Source organism: Schistocerca americana, chromosome 3 (assembly GCF_021461395.2).
Source record: "Schistocerca americana isolate TAMUIC-IGC-003095 chromosome 3, iqSchAmer2.1, whole genome shotgun sequence".
Lineage (NCBI taxonomy): Eukaryota > Metazoa > Arthropoda > Insecta > Orthoptera > Acrididae > Schistocerca > Schistocerca americana.
The window spans coordinates 293809493-293833460 of record NC_060121.1 but is presented as its reverse complement, the minus strand read 5'-3'; the positions used below and the strand labels follow the sequence as shown (position 1 = coordinate 293833460).

Here is a 23968-nt window from a genome sequence, read left to right as displayed (position 1 = left end):
CGCGCGACTGCTACAGTCGCAGGTTAGAATCCTGCCTCGGGCATGGATGTGTGTGATGTTCTTAGGTTAGTTAGGTTTAAGTAGTTCTAAGTTCTAGGGGACTGATGACCTCAGATGTTAAGTCCCATAGTGCTCAGAGCCATTTGAACCAATCTTAAGGTCTCGTTGTATGGTGGTACAACATGCAATGGCGGAAATGATGTTTATGTTGATCTCTGTTTCATTTTTCTGTACAGGTTCCGAAACTCTCGAAACCGAGGTAATGCAAAACTTTTTTTGATGTGTGTATATGCCGCTGTGAGCTATGACCTTCTGCAAAGTATCTGACTTCAAATAGCCATTCCGTTCCCAGTGTTCGTTCAAAAACTGGTTGAGGTGGACCAGTATTCACTGACATCAGCAGTTCCCGTTGCGTCAGAAAGCGATTCTCATCTACACAATTTAAAAAAAATGAAAAAAATTAACATTGAATCGTCTCCAGTCCCTGTCGGTTAGGTTCTTTCCGCGGCACTGTGCGTACCCTGAGGTACACGTTTCCGAATGATACAAGGTTCCTAGTAGGCAGGTTAGAGGGTCCGTGTTGATACACCAACAAACTGGGAAACTTCATTCACACTGTGGTCATGGGCACGTCCAAACGCTATAGCTCCTTTCTGCTATTTGAGGTAATGCTTCCAGTTTGGCCCTTCTTACTGCGTTCACTCCATAGTACCGACTAACACGAACACGCGATTTCACTGCCATGATTTCTGTTAGTGGTAGAGTCTATATCGTCCCTTCCATTACACTGTCGTTGCTTACGGTCCTCTATTTCTGGAAAGACTGAATTATGGAGCAGCAATATTAACATAAAGATGTGAAGCTATGCAACTGATGATTGGAGTACACTTTTTGAAATTTTGAAGGTAGCATGGAAAAATAGAGACACTGAAAAGTAATTTGCAGTGTGTACAGAAACCAGGTTACAGTTGTAAGGGTGGAAGGACATCGAAGGGAAGCTTTCGTTGAGAAAGGGGTGAGGCAGGTTTGTAGGACATTCCTCGTGTATTCAGTGTGTACATTGTGCAAGCAGTAAAGGAAAACAAAGAGAAATTGGGGAAGGTACGAGGACGTGCTGGAAACAAATGGCTCCGATTTTTTTAAAGGTAAGAACCCTTTAAGCTTTTGAAATAAAACTAACTCTTTTGATATTCTACATCTTTATTCTTCATGCCTACATATTTATTTCTCAGAATAGTGACCATTTCGGGGAAAACATGTCTCCCAACGACAGACCAGTCTGTTGATACCGTCAGTGTAGAATGTTTGAGTTTGTGGATGGAGTCACAGTCGGACTTCTGCTTCCTCCGCTGCATCGCTATCAAAATGAAATCCTCGAAGTTGTATTTTAAGTTTTGGAGACAAATGAAAGTCGGATTGTGCCAAGTCGGGACCGTATGGACTGTTTCCTTCATTATGAGAACCAAACAGTCCAACGTCGCATATTACTGAAATCGATACAATCATCACAGTACACAGCTTTTACCGCACCGACATAGTTACGTTACACACCGCCATGCTACACGCTACAATTCAGAGTCCTCTAGCGGAAGACGGTTACAACTCGCGTCAGCGAAACGGGAAAGTCAACCAAGTAATGTGGATGACTACGTCAGACGATATTGGGAACAGAATAAAAAAATCGGGTGCATTACTTTTCAGTACGCCCTCGTAATTAAAGTTCAGGGAGAGGATACAAAAACGTTGACATTTGATAATGACATTGTAATTTTGTCAGAGTCGGCAAAGGACTAGAAAGAACATTTGAATGAAATTGTTGGTGTCTTGGGAAAAAAAAGATGAACATCAACAAAAGTAAGATTAGCGTAATGGAATTTCTTTCTTTCTTGTCCTGTAGCAGGATACGGTGCAAATCGCGAAATTGTATTTAAGTATCCTACTCGAAGTTTCCGATTGATAATAATCATTTATTGATATTTTTTATCGCCCCTTAGTTTCTCCGCTACATTCAAACTAAGGGGCGATAAAAAGTTTCCTTCGAATGCCGTACAGTGCATAATAGGTATGCTAATCGCGCAAAATCGCCGTGAGCGTTGAGACAATCATCCCATCGACGCACCGGGCTGACGATACCCGTTTGTAAAACACCGTGTCCTGTTGCTTCAAGAAGTCCCTAAGTATCTGTTGCACATCCTCATCCGACAGTAATCATCGACCCTTCGAGGCCTTTTCTAAGAGACCGAAGTCGTGATCATCGTAAGGGAAGCCATCAGGACTATAGGGCGGGTGCTCGAGGGTCTCCCACTGGAGTTGGCATAACTTCTGCGCTACGACATTTGCGATATGGGGACGTACGTTATCATTAAGCAGCAACACCCAGCACACAATTTGGCGCACCATTCCACAACAGTGGTTCTCGACAGACATGCTGCCCCGCACACTTGCTTCATTCTCCCATGAATGTCTACCATTGTTTGTCCTTCTGCAGCCCAGAAAAGAGTAACAGGACGTTGGTTCCGTTTTGACGCATTTGGTAATAATGTCGCCATAGTTCTAGTTTCCACTTTTGCCTCACGCACGATGGAAAGATACGAATGCCACACTGATCCCTTACCTACATGTTCGTGCTTATAGACTCGCATCAGTATCGCACTACGTTGCAGATACGATGCAACGACGCCCTCAAAGAGAAACTTTTTGATTTCCCCGTATACTACATGCCACTGCTTCTAACCTTCCGTCGGTGGCGCGTACCTCATAGGTGCATTATTTCTTTTATTGTTTACATTTGGCACCATTGACACGCACAGTGGTCAAGTCTCCTAAATTCCATTCCACTAGAGAGCAGCATTCCTGCGGCTGCGGTCTGTATCACTTCAGACGCGTTATTGTTGTTTGTTGTGGTCTTCAGTCCAGAGACTGGTTTGACGCAGTTCTCCATGCTACTCTATCCTGTGCAAGCCTCTTTATTTCCCAGTACCTACTGCAGCCTACATCCTTCTGACTCTGTTTAGTGTACTCATCTCTTGGTCTTCCTCTATGATTTTTACCCTCCACGCTGCCCTCCGATGCTAAATTGGTGAACCCTTGATGCCTCAGAATATGTCCTACCAAGCGATCCCTTCTTCTAGTCAAATTGTGCCACAAATGTCTCTTCTCCCCAATTCTCTTCAATACCTCCTCATTAGTTACGTGATCTACCCATCTGATCTTCAGCATTCTTCTGTAGCACCACATTTCGAAAGCTTCTATTCTCTTCTTGTCTAATCTATTTATCGTCCACGTTTCACTTCCATACATGGCTACACTCCATACAAACACTTTCTGAAACGACTTCCTGACACTTAAATCTATACTCGATGTTAACAAATTTCTCTTTTCCAGAAACGCTTTCCTTGCCATTGTCAGTCTACATTTTATATCCTCTCTACTTCGACCATCATCAGTTATTTTGCTCCCAAAATAGCAAAACTTATTTACTAATCTAAGTGTCTCATTTCCTAATCTAATACCCTCAGCATAACCCGAATTAATTCGACTACGTTCCATTACCGTCTTTTTGCTTTTGTTGTTGTTCATCTTATATCCTCCTATCCTCCTTTCAACACACTGTCCATTGCGTTCAGCGGCTCTTCAAGGTCCTTTGCTGTCTCTGACAGAATTACAATGTCATCGGCGAAACTCAAAGTTTTTATTTCTTCTCCATGGATTTTAATACCTACTCCGAACTTTTCTTTTGTTTTCTTTACTGCTTGCTCAATATACCGATTGAATAACATCGGGGAGAGGCTACAACCCTGTCACTCCCTTCCAAACTACTGTTCCCTTTCATGCCCCTCGACTCTTATAACTGCCATCTGGTTTCTGTACAAATCGTAAATAACCTTTCGCTCTCTGTATTTTAACCCTGCGACCTTCAGAATTTGAAAGAGAGGATTCCAGTCAACATTGCCAAAAGCTTTCTCAAAGTCTACAAATGCTAGAAACGTAGGTTTGCCTTTCCTTAATCTATTTTCTAAGACAAGTCGTAAGGTCAGTACTGTCTCACGTGTTCCAATATTTCTACGGGATCCAAACTGATCTTCCCCAAGGTCGGCTTATACCAGTTTTTTTCCATTCGTCTGTGAAGAATTCGTGTTAGTATTATGTAGCCGTGGCTTATTAAACTGATAGTTCGGTAATTTTCACATCTCTCAACACTTGCTTTCTTTGGGATTGGAATTATTATATTCTTCTTGAAGTCTGAGGGTATTTCGCCTGTCTCATACATCTTGCTTACCAGATGGTAGAGTTTTGTCAGGACTGACGCTCCCAAGGCTGTCAGTAGTTCTAATGGAATGTTGTCTACTCCTGGGGCCTTGTTTCGACTCAGGTCTTTCAGTGCTCTGTCAAACTCTTCACGCAGTATCGTATGTCCCATTTCATCTTCATCTACATCCTCTTCCATTTCCATAATATTGACCTCAAGAACATCGCCCTTGTATGGACCCTCTATATACTCCTTTCACCTTTCTGCTTTCCCTTGTTTGCTTACAACTGGGTTTCCATCTGAGCTCTTTATATTCATACAAGTGGTTCTCTTTTCTCCAAAGGTCTCTTTAATTTTCCTGTAGGCAGTATCTATCTTATCCCTAGTGAGATAAGCCTCTACATCCTTACATTTGTCCTCCAGCCATCCCTGCTTAGCCATTTTGCACTTCCTATCGATCTCATGTTTGAGACATTTGTATTCCTTTTTGCCTGCTTCATTTACTGCAGTTTTATATTTTCTCCTTTCATCAATTAAATTCAGTATCTCTTCTGTTACCCAAGGATTTCTACTAGCCCTCGTCTTTTTACCTACTTGATCCTCTGCTGCTTTCATTATTTCATTCCTCAAAGCTACCCATTCTCCTTCTACTTTATTTCTTTCCCCCATTCTTGTCAATCGCTCCCTAATGCTCTCTCTGAAACACTCTACAACCTCTAGTTCTTTCAATTTATCGAGGTCCCATCCCCTTAAAATCCCACCTTTTTGCAGTTTCTTCAGATTGTATCTACAGTTCATAACCAATAGATTGTGGTCAGAGTCCACATCTGCCCCTGGAAATGTCTTACAATTTTAAATCTGGTTACTAAATCTCTGTCTTACCATTATATAATCTATCTGACACCTTCCAGTATCCCCAGGCTTCTTCCATGTACACAAACTTCTTTCATGATTTTTGAACCAAGTGATAGCTATGATTAAGTTATGCTCTGTGCAAAATTCTACCAGGCGGCTTCCTCTTTCATTTCTTCCCCCCAATCCATATTCACCTACTACGTTTCTTTCTCTCCCGTTTCCTACTATCGAATTCCAGTCACCCATAACTATTAAATTTTCGTCTCCCTTCACTATCTGGATAATTTCTTTTATTTCATCATACATTTCATCAATCTCTTCGTCATCTGCAGAGCTAGTTGGCATATAACATTGTACTACTACGGTAGGCGTGGGCTTCGTATCTATCTTGGCCACAATAATGCGCTCACTACGCTGTTTGTAGTAGCTTACTCGCATTCCTATGTTTTTATTCATTACTAAACCTACTCCTGCATTACCCCTATTTGATTTTGTATTTATAATCCTATATTCATCTGACCATAAGTCTTGTTCCTCCTGCCACCGAACTTCACTAATTCCCACTATATCTAACTTTAACCTATCCATTTCCGTTTTTAAATTTTCTAACCTACCTGCCCGATTAAGCGATCTGACATTCCACGCTCCGACCCGTAGAACGCCAGTTTTCTTTCTCCTGATAACAACGTCCTCTTGAGTAGTCCCCGCCCGGAGATCCGAATGGTGGACTATTTTACCTCCGGAATATTTTACCCAAGAGGACGCCATCATCATTTAATCATACAGTAAAGCTGCATGCCCTCGAGAAAAATTACGGCCGTAGTTTCCCCTTGCTTTCAGCCGTTCGCAGTACCAGCACAGCAAGGCCGTTTTGGTTAGTGTTACAATCATCCAGATTGTTGCCCCTGCAACTACTGAAAAGGCTGCTGCCCCTCGTCAGGAGCCACACGTTTGTCTGGTCTCTCAACAGATACCCCTCCGCCGGCCGAAGTGGCCGTGCGGTTAAAGACGCTGCAGTCTGGAACCGCAAGACCGCTACGGTCGCAGGTTCGAATCCCGCATCGGGCATGGATGTTTGTGATGTCGTTAGGTTTAACTAGTTCTAAGTTCTAGGGGACTAATGACCTCAGCAGTTGAGTCCCATAGTGCTCAGAGCCATTTGAACCATTTGATACCCCTCCGTTGTGGTTCCACCTACGGTACTGCTATCTGTATCGCTGAGTCACGCAAGCCTCCCCACCAACGGCTAGGTCCATGGTTCATGGGGAGGTTCATACGCGTAGCATACCTAATCACTTACTGCGTGACTACGTTTTTCACTTTCAAATGTATTAAAGTTAAGTATTTAATTAAATTTGTCATTTCATACTCTATCCGTGAGTTTACCAAGCGCGCGGTCCCTTGGGAATTATTTTTACTGATAGGAACTGATGAAGCGCCTCACAGGTGCAGCGCGACTACAGATAAGAGGAAAATGGGCGCGACTAGCTTAATATTAATAGTGCTGCATGATCAGCAATTTGATTAAAACCTTGAACCGTTTCGAGCGAATGATCTCAAAACCAAATACTTGCAACGGCTCGTACAGTCATTCACCGCGCCAGCTCGCCAACGGCTTTGCCATTTGACAGCCACTGCCCGCAGCGCTAAGCACACGGCAAAGCAACTCCTTCTTGTGGCCAGAAATGTAGTTTCTCTTATTTTCACAACGCAGTGACGCCATTGCTCGCTAGTATCATGAGCACATATTGATATTCGGACTAGCCGTGAGAACAATAACCTAACAAGGATCACATGACCGCCTGACACAAGTTCTGCATCATCTAATGCGCCCCATAGCGCACATCTACATCTACGTCATACGTCGGAAGCCACCTAATGATGTGTGGCGGAGAGTACTTGTACTACCACTAACTGTTCCACTCACGAATGGCGCTTGGGGAGACTGTCGGTAACCCTCTGTATTAGCTCTAATTTCTCGAGTTTTCTCGTCGCAATCATTTCACGAGATGTATATCGGATGAAATAGTACGTTGTTCGCCTCTTCCCGCGAAGTGGTCTCTCGAAATTTCAATAGTAAACCTGTTCGTTATGCACGACACCTCTCATGTAACGTCTGCCACTGGAATTTGTTGAGCATCTCTGTAACGCTCCCGTGCCGCGCCGCTCTTCGGTGGATCTTCTCTCTCTCTCTTCCTCTCTCTCTCTCATCTATCAGTCCTGCTAAGGATCCCAGACAGATGAACAATACTCAACAATCAGTCGAACAAGCGCAATATGCCACTTCGTTCATGGATGACTTACGTTTCACTAAGATTCTTCCTGTGAATCTCAGTCTGGCCTCTGCTTTTGCCAGATATTTCTTTTCGTGGTCTTTCATTTTAAAGTCGCTCTTTCAACGGGTTGACTAATACTATGTTCGTTGTTCTTGGGCACCATGGTTAATCCTTGGATGCGTGAGTCGCTGGAGTAGCAAAAATGCATAAGAGGGGCTTGTGAGACTCCTAGCTTGCAAGTACTAAATGCTAGTACTAAAGGAAATGTTATAAGGTTTTAAATGGTTTAGAGATGCAGAATGAATAAGAAAGTATTTATTATCATATAATGACTATTATTTTAGTATAAAGTGAAGGACAATATTATAAACTATGTTACAGTTTTCCAGAACTGAATAACTAACTGTTAATTTTACTGATCCATGCCAGAATATTTGCTCATTAAAAGTAATGCTCTTCACAAATAATTTCACTATGTTGTTTGCAATAATTTTGTTGTGCATTTTCAGTATGACAGATCGCTTCTCTGTCTGATAGATGTGGACTCATGAAGTATCTTCCTTTTGAGATCTTCCATTGATGCAATCTTAGCCCATTGGCTACTAATTCCACAACATGCCGTGGCTTATACTACTTTGCTTTCGAGGTTTGGATTCTTCATTCTCCACTGCATATGAGAAAAGTTTAGCTTCTACCAGATCTGCCGTCCATGTACACTTGACAGCAAAAATGTGGGTCACTGCCGAATACAACCAACATAACCTAGCTGTGTTGCAGGTCCTCTAAACACCAAAACCCCGTGGGGTACAGTCGTTTGACTACACACAATGGGTACCGCAAGGGACTACTAGAGACCAAAGGTCTTTATGGCAGTCAGTCTAAGCGTCAACTAATATCGGCATACAAAACATATTAGAAAACACGTTCTTAGCGATGAGACACCCCATAACACTCATAAACTAACCTTAATTACAAGTGACATTCCAAAAGTTCTGAGAAAACGGATTATTTTACGTATATTGTACAGTAATCCCTAGTCAAAATTAAATACTTGAGGCAATATATGGAGTTACAAAGCTGTAGGCCAATTGAAAAAAAAAAGTTTTTCGCTCTCTAAAAGGTTTTACATCCACGTGCTGAAGGTCGCTCAATGGTGAGTGGCTCTGGAAACTGGATATTGGATGAACCAGTAGAAAAACGCGCTTAACGGCAACAAGCGCTCTTAGGAAATCTCAACATTAACAGCGAATCACCAGTAATATCATTGCTCTCGTAACACATCAACAGCTACACAAATTTGAACTTTAAATGACATGACCAACATCGTCATTCTGGACCTGGATTCAAACCCAGCACCTATAGCCATTGCTAACTAAGCTAAGCTTTGTTTGTGCCTTATTGAGACCCGATCACTAGGCATAAAGAGACGTGAAGTATAGACGTTTGCACCAGTATCAGTTATCAATTCAGATCCTGCAAATAAATGACGAAAATGTTTGTACTGAACTGGGAATCCTGTCATAACAGTTATCTTCCTGGGAACTACCCCCAACGACGTTTAATATGGTGTCATTCACAAGGAACAAGGTGTGCTCATGTTTAAAATTGAAATGTCATCATATAAAGTTTGTGACAGGGATGCGAATCCAGCACCTAATCGGATTGTTAACGAAGTACAGTCATGCTCAAAAATATCCGAACGACCTGAATTGCATTTCGCCTTATTCCCATGCAACCCACATAACGCAGCTCGTTTGACTATTGAAAATGATTCCAACAAGACACCACTAGAAAAAAAAAACTGCTCTGTATCGCAATAACTCAAGATATAAAGTAATACCATGATACTACAAATATCAGGGAACACCTCATCACAGGTAAGACTGTCCTTAAGGCTTGTAAGCTCACATTTATTGCAATAAATGACATACCTGAAATGTTAGCACTCTCATTATTACGTCAGATAGGAAATGCACGTAGTAAGTTCGTCGTATTCATGATTTCCTCTTCAAAGTAACATACCATACTTGTTATTTAACACAAAATGTCATTAAAAATTTACGTTATTCACGAGCAGCTAGTTGAGAATATGTATGTACTTTAAATCACACGACAAACCACCTCGTTCTGCATATGGATTCAAACCCAGGTCATGCAAACTAAGATTTCGTGACTGACGGAAATTAGCAGTCATTCCTGACTAGGCATAAAGAGATTGATATACCTCGATTTTAGACAGTATCAGTTAGCAAATATCAACTTTAAATTACATAACGTAAACATTTTTAACGGACGCGAATTCCTACCCAGCATCTATTGTCCCTGTTAACGTGCTACGAGAGATGTTAAATACTGCTTCTTCACAAGTAACTTACTTGAAATGCAATGAGGTAAAGCTTTGTGTTGGACAGGGATTCGAACCCAGAACCTAATCGGATTGTTATCGAAGCACAATCAACTTTGACATATCGGATTTTCTCAGCAGTAGCTAGATGTATTAACTGAAATGACGAGACGAAACATTAATTTTTTCCTTCCGAGGACTCCAACCCGGCACATATCGCTGTTATATTCTAGAGAAAAGGAACGTTAAGTATGGGTTTGTTACACCAGCAGCGACATGTGAGCATGTTTGAAATAGAAATAATATGACGAAGGGTTCAGTGCTGACTGAGAATCGAACCCGAAACATATCGTTGTTGACTACACACAAAGAGACGACCGTTACCGAATTTTTCTCCACCAGCAGCTCGTAATAACATCCTTGAACTTACAGTGATCTCGCAAATAGTTCTGTGTGTCACTGGGAGTCAAAAACGTCAGATATCGTTAGTGTTGACAACGAATGAAAATGCATTAAAAATAAAAATTATTAGCCACCAGCAGATAGGTGTTCTCATGCTAGAGCTTGATAAAACATAGTGAAAACTTAAGTGCTGGGCCAGGATTCCAACCCATTCATGCGCAATATGTAGAGATGTTGAGGAATCTGCAGTTTTGAACAAACAACAAGTTGTAGTCGAGCTGTATTGTCACGAAGGGATCAAATTCCGCGTTAAGGGCGGTCTGAGTTGCATTCCCAGTTTAGAACCAATTTTATTGATATACAGAAGTATAAATAAAAGATGGAAAAAGTGTTCTGTGACCATACGCAGGGTTTGTTTCGTCACTAGAAATAAATAACTAGTATAAGAAAGGTTACTGGTGATATTTCTACATGTCGCCACTCCTTAATTTATTGTGGTTCCACCTAACGTCTACTTGGTAGAGAAGGAATATTATGTTTAATGTGATTTTCAGACCACAATGCCATTATACCTTCTTCACAAGAGAATAGAATCTGCCTCTCCCTATCAAAAAACATCGGCAGAAGTTGGAATCGAACCCAGACCATCATCATAGGAAACTATCATCAGTCCAACAGGCCACCAAACCCTCTTCTCTACGACTCATTTCTCTATCATAACACCGATGCGGCACACAAGATGAGAATTCTGACACACAGGCTCCCTGTAGTGGTTTGCAGGATGTTCAGTACATTCATTTACTTGGTTGACCGAATCGCCATGAACTAGCTGCCTTGGCTACCCAGTGCATACATTCGACTCTATTTTGTAATCGCCGAAATAAAATAATGTAACTGCCACCTACACAGAACTGCCAATAGTGTAGGATGCAGAAATTTAAATAGGAAGTGTTCCTTTCCATTTGAGCTACTCTATTGCCCTATCTGTTTGTTGAAACCGTCGTACAGTGCAAAAGAAATGCTGTAACTGTCTGTCTCTCAGAAGTCTAGATCCGGCCATATGCATTATCTCACAGCACTGTGGAATGCGGAAGTTCTGGAGGAAGTGTTGTTCAATTCCAGAGCTGCTGTAGCTACGTCACAGCTAGTAGCGTAAGGGTAAGCGTCACGCACTGTTGATAAGACGTCGCGTGTTCTATTACATTCGCTGCTACATTTTTTTAAAACGCAATTTTGCTGTCTGCTGAAGTTTTCAGTTTAATGGAACTTTGAACGTAATTCTCTTCGCTTCTGAACCCAAAATAGTCGCATGTGGGAAAAAAGGCTAACTTCTACGTCATTTTGTTCTTTTCAGGTTTAATAGACAGCCAGGCAGCAGATACACCTCGAAGCTTTTGTATTATGTATGGGGAGAGCGTATCGTGCCAAATAGTCATAAAAGTATTTTCTACATTAGCTGTCGTCTGTAGTGGCATTTTATTCTTCTTCAAACCTTGTTTGACAGCTTTAACTCAGAACAAGTTTTCTACATGCATGTAATCAATAAACTGCATGTGCATTGTCAGATTGTTATAGATAACATCACAGAATTCGCATACATCGTCGATGATTAATTTCTCTCTCATGTTTAGTATTGTTTTAACACACTAAAAGATACCTTATGACAACTGTGCACTGTATTATAAGAAACGAAATAAAATTACCCTCGATAACCTTACGACGAAAGTCTGTTTTAATAAAACTGAGTCCGCCGCTCGTGGTCTCGCGGTAGCGTTGTCGCTTCCCGAGCACGGGGTCCCGGGTTCGATTCCCGGCGGGGTCAGGGATTTTCACCTGCCTCGAGATGACTGGGTGTTTGTGTTGTCCTCATCATTTCATCATCATCCAGGAAAGTGGCGAAATTGGACTGAGTAAAGATTGGATAATTGTATGGGCGTTGATAACCACGCCGTTGAGCGCCCCACAACCCCAACATCATCATCATCATCTAATAAAACTGAGTATCTGTACACAAGCGTGCCTCTATCTGCACGAATTAGAAAAATACTACTCACTTAGATTTCGATTGGGTCTGTGTTTAAATGGTATGCTGTGTCATACTCAACAGGTATTCAAATGTGGCATTTCATAAATAAAGTTACGTATTCCTAGAAACCCAAAATTTGCTAGTCAGCAGCGGAAAGAGGCGTTACCTGTTGTGCAGAATTGTAAGTTTTTCACCATTGCACTATGAGCTGAAAGTATTTTCTTACGATTTGCTTATCGATGTTTGATCTGACTGCTTGCAGCTCTTACACAGAAGGGATATAAAAACGTTACATTTAGCGAGTCTGGAACCGCGAACCATAATACTCGCTTTTCCACAGGTCAGCACGTCAACACAGAGCTAGGGGATAAATATGATTTGCGCTTTCCTCTTACGAGGGCAATAGTGGCTAGAACTCGTAAACCGCTATTTACAGGACGAGATTACTTGCGATTGCCACGTTCAATGACTTTGCTGGACTGAAAACCGTAAATTTACAGTTTTCTGTTACACCTCAAGCGATAACAACTCAGATTATTCAGTAGAAATGACAGGAGAAATCAAGTGAACTTCGAGGCTTAATTCCGTGCACACCAGGAAGTAACTCGTCAATCACAGAGTTGCCAAACATACCTTGCGTTGTTGCCAAATCTCAGTTACATTACCAGCAGGAAGAAGACGAACCGATGTGATCCAACAGTGCGCTGGGAAGTAACCATAGCTGGCACCTCAAAGACGCGGGTGCTACGGCCTGGAATACGTAATGCGTCTGATTCGCATTTCTGTAACTAGGTTTAGGGACTGGAGCTTAGTTACTAATAATACTCAGAACTGACTGCTACTAACCATCATAAATCAGGAACTCTCAGCCGGCCGGAGTGGCCGAGCGGTTCTAGGCGCTACAGTCTGGAACTGCGCGACTACTACGGACGCAGGTTCGAATCCTGCCTCAGGCATGGATGTGTGTGATGTCATTAGGTTAGTTAGGTTTAAGTAGTTCTGAGTTCTAGGGGACTGATAACCTCAGAAGTTAAGCCCCATAGTGCTCAGAGCCATTTGAACCATTTTTTGACTCTACCTTGAATAGCCCTCTCCCAGCGAGCCATTATGGCAGACAGCCTGATGTGTATTTCTGCTTGCCGCTCTTATACTGATTCCAGGAGAGGAGGTAAACATATTTACGTCAAACGGAGCGGCAGAGGTAGAGGCATGCGGCGCAGCCGTGCTGGCTCGTCCCGGGCTGTTGGCCCACCAACGCCACCGCCAGCTCGCTCACTTGCGTCTCGCCTCAGCCAGCCTGGCAGGCCCGTAGCTCGCGAGCCGCGGCTAGTACAGACCCGGGCCGCAAGGCCACGATCACCCTTTGAAGGATCAAAAGTTACACCTAACCTAACCAAGTCTGTAGTATAAACTAACGCAGCTACAGCTATTATGCTATAACATGTGCAGGCACACCTACAGTTGACGATTCATTCAAATATTTGACGAACAATACTTTCAAAAATACATTCATTTTAAATATAGCTACCACAAAATATTTCACCTAGCTAGCAATAGCATGACGCAGGAAACTATACTTTCTTGTAAGCGCTGTGCATTAGATGTAGCCTTAAGAAAACCTGTATTCCACCACGACAACTAAGTGGAATGTAAAAGTAAACAGGGTTGGCGGCAGCTTCTCCAAATAATAGTATATACTTAGTATATAATACACGTTTTGTGCACTTATAACATGTACTCAGTGTCTCTGAAACAATACGTGCTGCACGACGGAAATTACTTTCTGCTGAGGCACTTCATTTACATCTCAATGATACACGACTACTAGAGAACATTGCTCTTTACGGCAGTCAATCCACTTGTAAATTAACATCATGATATCGCAGATATTAGGCAACACGTTACTAGGGATGAGGAAGGAATTAACGTTTGCAACTAAACATGCTACTCCTAGCTACTACTGAATATGAAGTTGATTATTAACGTGTGTGCGGCGTTCGACTCTCAGTCAGCATAGACGTTTTCGTCACCTTATTTCTAGTTAAACGTGTGCACATCTTGCTGATGGTGGACCAACATTTCTCGTCTGTTCCCGGTTAGACAACGACGGCGGTAGGCGCCGGGTTCGAATACTGGTCAGGCAATACAACTTCAGTCGTCATTTAAGATCCCAACCCCACTACTGGTGACAAACTGTGATATCTACATTCTGATTTTACGTACTTATTCAACAATCCGATTAGGTGCTGGGTTCGCATCCTTGTCCCCAGCATTACATGATGGCATTTCAATTTTAAACATGTGCATCCTTTGTTCCTTAACAATGCAACACTATACAACGTCTTTCGAGGTTAATTACCAAGGAGGTAATTGTCATGTTAGGGTTCCTGCTTTCGTACAAACATTATCGTCATATACGTTCAAGTTGAGAATTGATAACTGATACTGGTGCAAACGTCGATATTTGACGTCTCTTTCTGGCTAGTGATCGAGTCTCGATAAGGCACAAAGCTTTGCTTGGTTAACAATGGCTTTATGTTCTGGGTTTGCATCCGGATCCTGAACGAAGACGTTGGTCATGTCATTTAAAGTACAACTTTGTGTACAAGTAACTGTTGATGAGTAATGTGAACAATGATATTACTTGTGATTCGCCGTTAATGTTGGGATTTCCGTAGAGTGGTTGCCGCCGTTAATCACGTTTTCTTTTAACTGCTTAGTATTACATAAAGTTGATGCGAAACCACTCCCCGTTGAACGTTGAACGACGTACAGCATGTGTTGGGTAAACCTTTTAGCCAGCAAAGAACTTGTTTCCAATTGCCATACAACTTTATTGTAATTACGTTTAGTTTAGAAACGTTAAGGACTGTCTGATCTCTTCTGTACTATCGTGGTGTTACTTTACATCTGGACGGACTGTCATAAAGACCAGTGTTCTTTAGTAGTCTCTAGCGGTACCCATTGTGTATCTTACAACGACTGTACTGTGGAGGGTTGCGATGATGTGCAACACAGATATGCTATGTTGGTTGCATACATTCAGGTGCAGCCTACAAATTGGAATTCTTTCGTGACCCACTTCGTTTGCTGTCGAGTTTACATGGGGTATTACAGTGAAAATAAGCACAAGATATTTATTGCTATTGCATCCAATACGTTTGTCCTCAAGAAAAAATACCATCTTCTTGAGACTCTCTTCCAAGTAAGTGTACTTGCCTTCTGGTGAAGAGAATCAACACCTGATGTACGTTCATTTTACAATAATGTTGTTTTTATATTTTTCATCTACATTGGTGCTGTTTTGCAGAGGCTTAGCAATATCACACGTTTGTTGTTTTTGGCCACACAAAGTACAACTGTAATATTGTCTTTCAGCTGAAAATGATGATTATAAAATTGCTCAGGTCTTTACAGCCTTCATACCGAGTGTATTTTCCTAGCCGGCCGAAGTGGCCGTGCGGTTAAAGGCGCTGCAGTCTGGAACCGCAAGACCGCTACGGTCGCAGGTTCGAATCCTGCCTCGGGCATGGATGTTTGTGATGTCCTTAGGTTAGTTAGGTTTAACTAGTTCTAAGGTCTAGGGGACTAATGACCTCAGCAGTTGAGTCCCATAGTGCTCAGAGCCATTTTTTTTGTATTTTCCTTTTTTTTTCTTTTTAAGTTGCGCTACCTCTAATTGTGTTCTCGTATTCTGCTCATTGGCGCCAGTGATTTACTGTATTGAGTTCCATACTGAGCGGTAAGAAAATCAGCAATTTTGTAGTTTGTATCATCTAATTCTTTATTACTTGTTTCACCTGGGACGCTATAAGATTTTGGTTCATCATCTTGATGACCGTCAGTATCTGAATTTCTGCCGTCTTCTTGATCAAAGAGAGCTGCATCTTCAAGCCATCCAGTAATAATTCATTTAAAGTTTTGATCAGATGTGCTGACTTCAGATGTTCTTCCGTCTTTACAGGCTGTAGGGTACATAATTATGTCCTAAGTAAGGAATAGTAGTTTCTTAAATAGTTATTATGTTTATGATACGAAATTTAGGAGGGTGGAACTTAAATAGTGGCAACTATTTATTCAGAACCGATACAAAAGAGTTACATGTTTGCACCTGTTACCTGTTCGTCAGAGTAGTCACCAGCATTGTATAGAAGCCGTTGCCAGCGATGTTGAAGGCGTAGTTCAGATGGTTCAAATGGCTCTGAGCACTATAGGACTTAACATCTGTGGTCATCAGTCCCCTAGAACTTAGAACTACTTAAACCTAACTAACCTAAGGACATCACACACATCCATTCCCGAGGCAGGATTCGAACCTGCGACCGTAGCAGTCGCGCGGTTCCGGACTGAGCGCCTTAACCGCTAGACCAGCGCGGCCGGCGAAGGCGTAGTATACCGTTAGAAGAGCCTGTTCTGTTGATGATGCGAATGGAGCGGTGTAAAGTTACGGTGATTCTCGTGTACGACTGTGATGGTGTTATCCTAACGCATTACGTTCCTCCACGGCAGACCGTCAATGCCCAGTATTACTGTTTGTTTTGGAGCATATCCTTCGACCAGCTTTGAGAAAGAAGAGGCGACACTTTCTGCTCAACCCACCCATCATTTTGCACGACAGTGTGCGGACGCATACAGCGCAAGCTGTGTCTGCTCTGTTCGGTCAGTGGGACTGGGAAGTACTGTACCATCCACCATACTCCCCGGACTTAAGTCCTTGTGACTTTGATTTGATTCCGAAGATGCATTCGCTACAGAACTGTTTCAGGGATTCGACAGGCAGTAAACCGATCCATTTGCACCATCAACAGAACAGTCTCTGCTAACCGTATACTACTCCTTCCACATGGCTGGCAACGGGTTCGACACTACGCTGATGATTACTTTGAAGGACAGTAACAGGTGCAAACATGCAACTCTTTGGTATCTGTTGTGAATAAATAGTTGCCACTATTTAAGTTCCAACCCTCGTATGTTCGTCTGAATGTGTTTTGGCACTTAGAAATACTCTTCTTTCCAGTTGACTACTGGAATGTTACTTTGTGTTTCTGACCTCTTAATAAAGAGTATAACTGCGCCAAACAGATAAATGTTATCTGTAATCTAGCTATTAATCGGGAAGGCAGCTGGTTTGCTACGGAGTCTAAAAGACTCCTGTCGTGCATTATACGAGTAGGACTACAACATACATAAAATAATAAATTGCATTGTAACAAACAAGTAAGTCAGTTGTATTCCCAAGGATTACACAGGACATCAATTAAAATAAATTAATTTTAAAACAATTTCTTGAGAGAATCAGTGGTTGTCAGGTCTAAAAGACCGCTGTTATGCATCCAAGGGTAAAGCGAAAAAGGGCTGCGTGACGCGCGATTTGTTGAGGAACGGGTTTCGACAGGCGATGGAACAAGACGAACACAACGGGCTGATGCCGTGTTTCGTGTGCGCGACGCTGGGCACGCAGACCACGTGCGCATTCGACAACCTGCACGAGATCGCGATGGAGTGCCGGCGCAAGACCGCCGTCTGGCTGCACGTGGACGCCACGTACGCGGGCAACGCGCTTATCTGCCCCGAGATGCGCCACTTGGCCGACGGCCTGGACCGCGCCAACTCGATCAACGTGAGCGCGGACAAGTGGCTGCCGGTCAACTTCGACTGCGCGTGCCTGTGGGTGCGCGACTACTTCCAGCTGGTCGAGGCGTTCTCGACGCACCCGCTGCAGACGCAGCAGGAGCGCGACAACCGGGTCCTCGACTTCCGCCACTGGGGGCTGCCCCGCGAGCGCCGCTTCCGCGCCCTCAAGCTCTGGTTCACCTTCCGCAAGTTCGGCATAGCCGCCCTCCAGGACCGCATACGCAACCACTGCTCACTCGCCAAACAATTCGAGGACTTGCTGCGTGGGGACGGGCGCTTCAGGGTCATGGACAGTGCCAAGGTGAGTCGCGAGCACTTGTCTAACCTAACCCATGGCAGATTTGTACGCGGTCCATCACGTGTTCTACTAAAATCATGAATTATTTCAGTGTTTCTTTTTATAATGAATTATTCCAGGCAAGCTACAAATAGTTTAAGTAGTAGCGCTTCTTCCTTATTACAAGCTTGTTTTGACTATAGCGCCAGCTCATGTAAACCTGTAACTTTGGTGAATATACTTACGTTTATAAAAGTAGTACAGAAAGATCACTTTACGTATAAACTGACGTCTAGTGGAAAAAGACGTCCATATTGCTTCAGTGAGTAAACTGTAATCTGCCTGTTTATTGCTGGACTGTTATAAGTCACGTATTTTCTATTTGTGTAGAATTTTTCCGTGAAATAACTTTTGACAGCTATCTTGACAGTTTACCCTCGTTGATGCTTTATGTTTACAGTGCAATCTTTGCTAGTCAGTGATGTTATTTGTGTTTCATATGCTATCTTTGCTAGTCAGTGATGTTATTTGTGTTTCATAGATATCATAATTTTGTTATGATTTGTACCTACGGTTATTTTTTGCTTTGATCTGTTCTCGATATCCAAAATGTCAGTAAAATATTCTAGATTATTTTTATGTTTAAGATCGATTTCTTCATTGAGAATATCGCTTCGACAATTTTTCGTGTGTGTATATACTTCTAATACTTCAAGAATGTTCACAGCGCACCATTTTGATATTTTGTGTAGAACTTGTAATGAATTTTCGATGTGCTCTGATTTGTGATTTTGATTTTTTTTATATGTGGATAAAAGCTTGATAGATTTCTGTCGCAATTTATGTGTTCTTTAAATCGTCCCGTTTGACCGATATAGAATTAAGCGCGGTCATTACACGATCTTAAACATAAAAATTATCTATAAAATTTTTAAGTAGGCTGTTTAGGTTTATATGTTAGTAACGCCACGTAGCGCTCTGTATGAAAATCACTGACTGTGCTGTGTGCAGTCTGTGGCTTGTTGGCATTGTTGGAATACTCGCTATTTTAGTGTTGGGCAGTTGGATGCGAACAGCACAGAACGCCAATATAGTAGAAGTGCAAGGACCACATTATTATACGGAAACACAGAGCGACACCAGCGCTATTTGTGGCCTGGCTGTGAACTTCAATACGAAAAAATAAGGTACGAAAATCTCTTATGTTTATTTCTAAATACGCAAATTAGATGACAATATTTTTCATTTAATCTTTGAATGTGGGCCGCATAGTGCAGTAATAAAGGTTTTTGAGACCTTGAAAAGCAATATATAAAAGAAATCTCAATCAAAAACAAACATTAACTACTTGTAGCTGCAGTTTACATTGTGAAAATTTTCGTAGATTACGACGTCACCTTTTGACTGTGAAATTTTTTTGTAAAACTCAATATTGCGATTTTGGCTGTGTGGCCATTATCATGTGGATATAAATGAACTTTAGCACATGTCAGACTAAAAAAATCGTCTGACATTGGATGCATATATAAATGATTTTTAGGTTTCCACATATCCTAAAGCACATTATGTCCACTCGCATGACCAAAAGTGGAAGGTTACACAAATAAATAACTGCACAGCTAAAAGATAACCAAGAGGTCATTTACAAAAAAAAAAATCTGTGCTACAAACCAAGGATGTAAAGTCTACAAAATCCGATTTATTATTTTTTCTGTTGATTGTTATTTATGGATATTCAGTCATCTGAAATTGAGCTTCTGCACAGTTCAAATAAATTTATGAAACACACAAAATACTACTTTACATCAACTGAAAAACAAATTGGCAGTAGAGCAGGTAGACACTCCATGAATGTAGCGAAAATGTATTTGCCAATGAGACATACAAAGAAAATGAACTGCACTACATAACATTTTTTTTCTTTTTCTCCAACTTGAATGTTATTTTGGCAACACCCATCATGTTTAAATAATGAAAGAAGACGCTGGTACTTAGAGTCCCATCATCACATCTAGAAAGTGTTAAGTTATGTTCCTGCTGAATTACCAGATTTTGTCATAACAAATCAAAGGCATGATTTTGATACAAGAACATGTAATTCTCTGCTTTTGACACAACGTTTGTATATGTATAGGGAGCTTACTCTAATTGTACACATAGTAAACACTGAAATACAAAGTCTCTTAACATGATTTGAACGTCTTCTTAAGTTGTTGCATACACAATTTCCTCTTGTTTGTAAATTTCTTTTCTTTCTCATACTTGTATATTATAAATGGAATACTTGTCTTCAGAAGTATCTCTTCAATCTCATGTTTATTACAAATTGTTGTATGAGACAGATCAAATTTTTTTTTTAATTATCATGTAGCCTTGTTGTGTTACTGTGACTATTTAGATACTCATACAGCTGATCATGGAGTGCCCTTAGGAAAATCATGACTCTTTCACTTGCATATTTCAAATGAGAATGCTCCTCACTATTCTCTTTAAATGAGGTAAACAAATGATTTTCAGTCACAACAGAGGAGTAGAGACTGGTATTACATGTTTCACAATCATCTGGTACATCTATGGCTTTCAGTACATAGCCTGCTACATAGGCTAAGGCTTGTTAATCTTCTACAGACTCGATGATACCATATGAGTAAGAATAAATTTGCTCAGGTGTATCAATGTCATTCATCTCACATTCACTTAAATGTTCACTCCTATCACTTGCTGCCAAAAAGTGACACAAACTGCTCAAGGGAGTGTAATCATCTTTTTCACAGTTACTTACACTCATGGCTTTGAAAGGCAAAGTCATATGATTGACAACACAAGTCTTCAGAGCTTGTACAAACTGAAAAAAAGTTGGGTTTGTATTAGCAATACCATGTTGTCTTATACAACAAAAGAAATTTTCTAAAGCATCTTGACTGAACGCCTTTAAATTTAAGTACTTAAACCCAACCACTTTCAAGGTCTTCCACAAGAAAATAATAGACTGTAATGTAATCTGCCAACCTTTTATGAAGCTAAACATATCAGTCTTGTTTCTTCCCGTTTTTAAATCTATTATTTGCCAGCTGCCTATCTCCCTCAATATGCTATACCACATTTCTAAATGTGGCGAATTTTCAGATAAAGCACACCTAAATTGTTTTCCATCCCTGGGATATTGCTCATTACTGTTGAGTGAACCAAAGAGATTATCTACCTTTTCCACAAACTCAGCTGTGTGTATAGCTTCAGATGGTAATGTGTGAGTAGAAACATATGTTTCAATTGCAGCTGCAACAGTATGGCTCATTTATGCAGCAGCAACTTTTACCTTCATTTTGACATGGAAATCAGAAAAGTTAGTGTTATGCTTTTAATTTGGGTAGAGTTTTGAACCGTTTTTTTAATCCAAAAGAACAATGTACTGATGTATTCAAACTTTGCTGCTTTGTGAGGTTCAAATTGAATTTTATTATCTATCAAAGCATTTCTAGTGTTTTTGAGCAGATGTGGTACATCATAAATGGTAACAATTGGTTGATTATTACGACAAAATGAAATAAACTGGGCTTCAACAAATTTGCTTCACACAGATGCTTAAGGGCCTTTTGGTTTGTTGCATTCTGGTCACATACAGTACAAACCACTTTGAACCCAATGTTCTGTAGTTCACTTATGATATGAACAATGAGTGTTTTCAAATGGGTGTAGTGGAAAGTGGTTGCAGTAAAGTAATATGATAGAACTTGTTTCCAAGTTCTGTGAATGCCTGTTAGCATAAAAACCAATGCTTGACTAGCAGCTACAGGTGAACGTCCTAAATGACCCAAGTCCTGATACCCATAAATTAGCTGTTTGTGTGCATCATAGTACATACCATCATCCAGAGACATTTCATCACAAAGTAGAGCACAATACTTGTCATTTTCATACATATTACTTACTTCCCTTGCTAAAAAGTTTAAGAAAGCTGGATTAAGTCCTGTATCAAATGATATGTGGGAAAGCACTCCCTTGAGCAGCCTGACAGATGGAAGGCAGAAGTACGTGGCCAAATATCTGTACAACTGGGGACTATGCCTATAAATAGATAAAGCAAATGCCTTATCTTGTATAGACCACAGTCTGCTGTGGGCTGCATATTGGCATTTCTTAACTGACTATTAATAAAAGTTTTAGTCACATCATTCAACTCTTCTTCAATTAACTGAAATTTCCTGTCATCATACAACTCTTTTAGAATTTTCAATATATTCGTCTCATTCTGTAGCTGTTTTTTTTCAATTTACACACTCTGGAAACTGTAATTCTATGCAGTTTATACATTTTGTTTTTTCTTGGAGTTAAATCACATTTAGAAACGCCAGATCCCATTATACCTGGACTACTTTCAACATCATAAACAGGTGAGGATAAAAAGCTGTACTCACCATCATCTGTGATCTGTAAAAGGGGACTGCTTGGTTGTATTACTGTAGATTTTGCATTGTGACCTGTCTCATGCACACTTATATTTGTACCCGATGTGGTGAAACCACCACCACCACCACCACTACCACCACCATCAGTGTAACACAGATGGATGGGTGGGGGGGGGGGAGGGTGATACAACACTAATTCCATGTGCTTTGGAATAACACCAGGATTTAGTCTGTGTCTAGTAAAGTTCACAAAATGTGCTTCATAAAAATGATCCTCACACACATAATAATAACTACAGTTGACACCTTCATCTATATTACAGATCAATTTCCACTTCTTTAAAGTCTCACTTTTTGATGCAGCTGGAAATTTATAGAAATGTTTATTCTTGTGTTTGGAATTTGTTTTTACATAATAACTACTCCTGCATCTGGGACACTTGCATGAGTATTTCAATCTCAAACTGGATTCTTCTCTTCCTGTATGATCCATCCTCATGTGTCTGAAATGTTATTCAAACCAAAAATTAGGAACGAGAAAAAAGATCAGGTATGGTTTACATTAATTAATGTTAAAGAAAACTCAATGTAAAATTAATTTCACTATCAAAAATCATATTAGCTTATGTCTACATGCAGCTAACCTGTACTGAAGGATTGATAACTGTTATCATGGCTCGTAATCTGATGTGGTATTGCTACAAAATAGTGAAAAAACCATACAAAATAAATTCTGATTTCTACTATGGATATGCACATCACTCTGTTTATAACTGTTCAACACTACTTGGTTAAACAGTGCTATCAGACAGTAGAAACACTGCTTATTGTACCATTTCAGTATATTTCAGCATCTAGATACCATGATAGATACCAAATTCAACTGTACATTATCAGTAACAGTTACAGCTGTAATCTGTATAACATTGTGTTGAGCATTAAAGTGCGAGAAGATTTCTACTGCATTGGATACTGCCACAATAATATGTGTAAATGTCCAACTGCTTGAAGGACCTGCTTTGTGTGACTTCCAAACAAATGTCTTATTAGGTGAGAACACAACCTTTGTCGATACAACAGCAACAAACACTTTTTACCTGGATAGAGTGTTATGTACTGTACAGAATATTTACTGTCGAAAACGGGAAATAGAACACACTCGAGGCATTACGAATCAATTGTAACACGTCCAATATTTGGTATGTAGTAAATGGCGCAATAAATGGTACTTATTCTGTCACTAAGATTACTTCATGGCAAAAAGGAAGATGAATCAAAGCCAGAATTATATTCCATTACAGGATTCGGAAAGTTGAATACCAACTATGTCAAAAGCTGCTAGCATGGGATTCTCCATGAAATACAAGGAAATATGAACAGAAATAAGAAATATACTTACCATTTAAGTAAACTGAGCAACAGAAATTGTATTTCTTTGCAGAAACAAATATGCAAGAGTCCACAGAACGTAGTGTAATGATACAACCTCGTGTTCTATA

At 40.8% G+C, this 23968-nt stretch overlaps 1 protein-coding gene across 1 annotated transcript in view; it reads left to right on the top strand.

Moving 5' to 3' along the window:
- The window catches only part of LOC124606033 (tyrosine decarboxylase-like), a 112297-nt gene extending 90907 nt beyond the window's left edge, over positions 1-21390 (top strand). Inside the window, exons 6-7 of the mRNA XM_047137997.1 lie at positions 17491-18087; positions 21340-21390. Coding sequence (XP_046993953.1) covers positions 17491-18087; positions 21340-21390 — 648 coding nt within the window. The remainder of the gene's footprint in view (positions 1-17490; positions 18088-21339) is intronic.
- The last annotated feature ends 2578 nt before the right edge of the window (positions 21391-23968 follow it).